We start from the raw sequence: 2,000 nt of genomic DNA on the forward strand, positions 1-2,000 counted from the left end.
CGCCGGGCGGCGGCGGCGGCCGGGCCGCCATGGAGGAGGAGCGGGGGTCGGCGCCCGCGGGGTCGGCGCTGGAGAAGAACGTGGCCGAGCTGACCGTCATGGACGTGTACGACATCGCGTCGCTCGTGGGCCACGAGTTCGAGCGGGTCATCGACCAGCACGGCTGCGAGGCCATCGCGCGCCTCATGCCCAAGGTCGTGCGGGTCCTGGAGATCCTGGAGGTGCTGGTCAGCCGCCACCACGTCGCGCCCGAGCTGGACGAGCTGCGCCTGGAGCTCGACCGCCTGCGCGTGGAGCGCATGGACCGCATCGAGAAGGAGCGCAAGCATCAGAAGGTGGGCGGGGGCCCCCGGGCCGAGCTGGTGGCCCTGTGCCCTGGGCCAAGTTGCTTAACCTCTCTGGGCTTTGTTTTTCCGCTCCGTGCCGCTGTGATCACAATGGCATCCCTCCGCGGAGAGGGCCGGGGGAGGGGCGGGGGGGGGTGATCCTGGTAGTGATCCTCCGGAAGTGAACACACTCCTCAGAAAGTGTGGCCCAGTAATTCATCCCACCCCAGAGCTCCCGCCCAGAGCCACGGGATGATCTCCAGCGGGGGCCCAGGCTGTGGGTTCACCTTCGCAACAGGAGGACCCTGTTCTGTTAGCGGGTTCCCCGAGGGAAAGCGCTCCCTGCCTTCCTTTATCTCCCGGAACTCCGAGGAGGAAACGGAAAGATGCGGGGTGGGGGTGGGGAGAGAGGGTCCCGGCCCCAGGGGAGGTGATCTACGTGGGGACAGCTTTAAGGCCAAGTGTCCACCTGGAGCCCAAGTCGGAATCCCAGCCTCCCCACTGGGAGAGAGCAGAGGCGCCTGGGCAGAAGGAAGTGGAGACGCCGTTTCCTGCCCCAGCCTCAGCCCCTCTCCTGTCAGACCCTTCCGACTAGACTGAGAATGGGAGGAAATGGCTATCCTTGGGGAGCTGGAGAAGGGCCTGGCTTGCTGTGTGGATTCAGGAAATATAATTGGCCTCTCTGAGCATCCCTGTTAGGCCATCCCCCATTGGGCGCCGGGATGGATAAGTGTGTTTTCAAGGAAATTGGCCCCAGCTGGGTGTGCTGCGTTTAACCTGTGTGCCACAGACCGGTCTCAGTGTGTGCAACCTCAGGGTCCCCTATCCTGGAGTCGGGAGGGACGCTCGGCTCCTGAGCCGGTGCCCGTGGCATTGCCCAGGTCACACGGCTGAGTTTCCTGCAGGCTGTGTGTGCATGGCGTATCACCTAGGCTCTGTGTTCCTCAGTCCCCCAGCTGTGAACGGGATAATCTTAGCCTGTGTCTTGTTGGGTGGTGGGGAGGATGGCTGTTAGTTTACACAGAGTACTGCGGCCAGGGCTTAGCTGTGTCCCTTGTTACCTGAGACAGGACAGAACTGTCACTGAACTGTCCACAGGGGGAGACCCAGACACCTTTGCCTCTCTCCTCCCTCCTGGGGGACCAGGAGGAAGAGGCTCTGACCCGCCCCATACCCTGTCCCCAACCAGCAGCACCCTTGCTCACCAGGACTGAGGTCCAGTGACCAGCCAGCCAGCTGCACCTGTTGCTCTGTGAAGCAGACAGCCAGGAAAGCAGCCACGGGGAACAGCCAGGTGCTCCCTGAGGGGCCTGGACAGACCCTCAGCCCTGCAGCCCTGTGGTGGGCACCCTGGTCAGAGAACCCTCATGAGTGAGGCCCGAGGTACAGAAGGAAGCCCAGCACAGCCCTAGATGGACGGCAGGCGGGGCCCGGGCCCAAGGCAGAGCAAGCAAGCCCCCAGATGCACTTCTCAGCAGCCCCAGTGTGGCTCAGGCCACTGGGAAGGAATTTCGAGTTTTTTTTTGGGGGGGTCCGGTTGTGGGGCCTGAACTCTGGTCTGGGCGCTGTCCCTTAGCGCTTCAGCTCAAGGCTAGCACTCTACCACTTGAGCCACAGCACCACTTCCGGCTTTTTTTCTTTTTGCTTATGTGGTGCTGGGGAATCGAACCCAGG

The 2,000-nt window shown here is 63.0% G+C and overlaps 1 protein-coding gene across 1 annotated transcript in view; it reads left to right on the top strand.

Annotated features, from left to right (window-relative positions):
- The first annotated feature begins 9 nt into the window (after window positions 1-9).
- Window positions 10-2,000, top strand: part of Rilpl1 (Rab interacting lysosomal protein-like 1) — a 21,703-nt gene continuing 19,712 nt past the window's right edge. The window contains exon 1 of the mRNA XM_013023053.1: window positions 10-384. Within this exon, the coding sequence (XP_012878507.1) occupies window positions 30-384 (355 nt within the window). The 5' untranslated portion in view covers window positions 10-29. The remainder of the gene's footprint in view (window positions 385-2,000) is intronic.

This window comes from Dipodomys ordii, unplaced genomic scaffold (genome assembly GCF_000151885.1).
Source record: "Dipodomys ordii isolate 6190 unplaced genomic scaffold, Dord_2.0 Scaffold66, whole genome shotgun sequence".
NCBI classification, from domain to species: Eukaryota; Metazoa; Chordata; class Mammalia; order Rodentia; family Heteromyidae; genus Dipodomys; species Dipodomys ordii.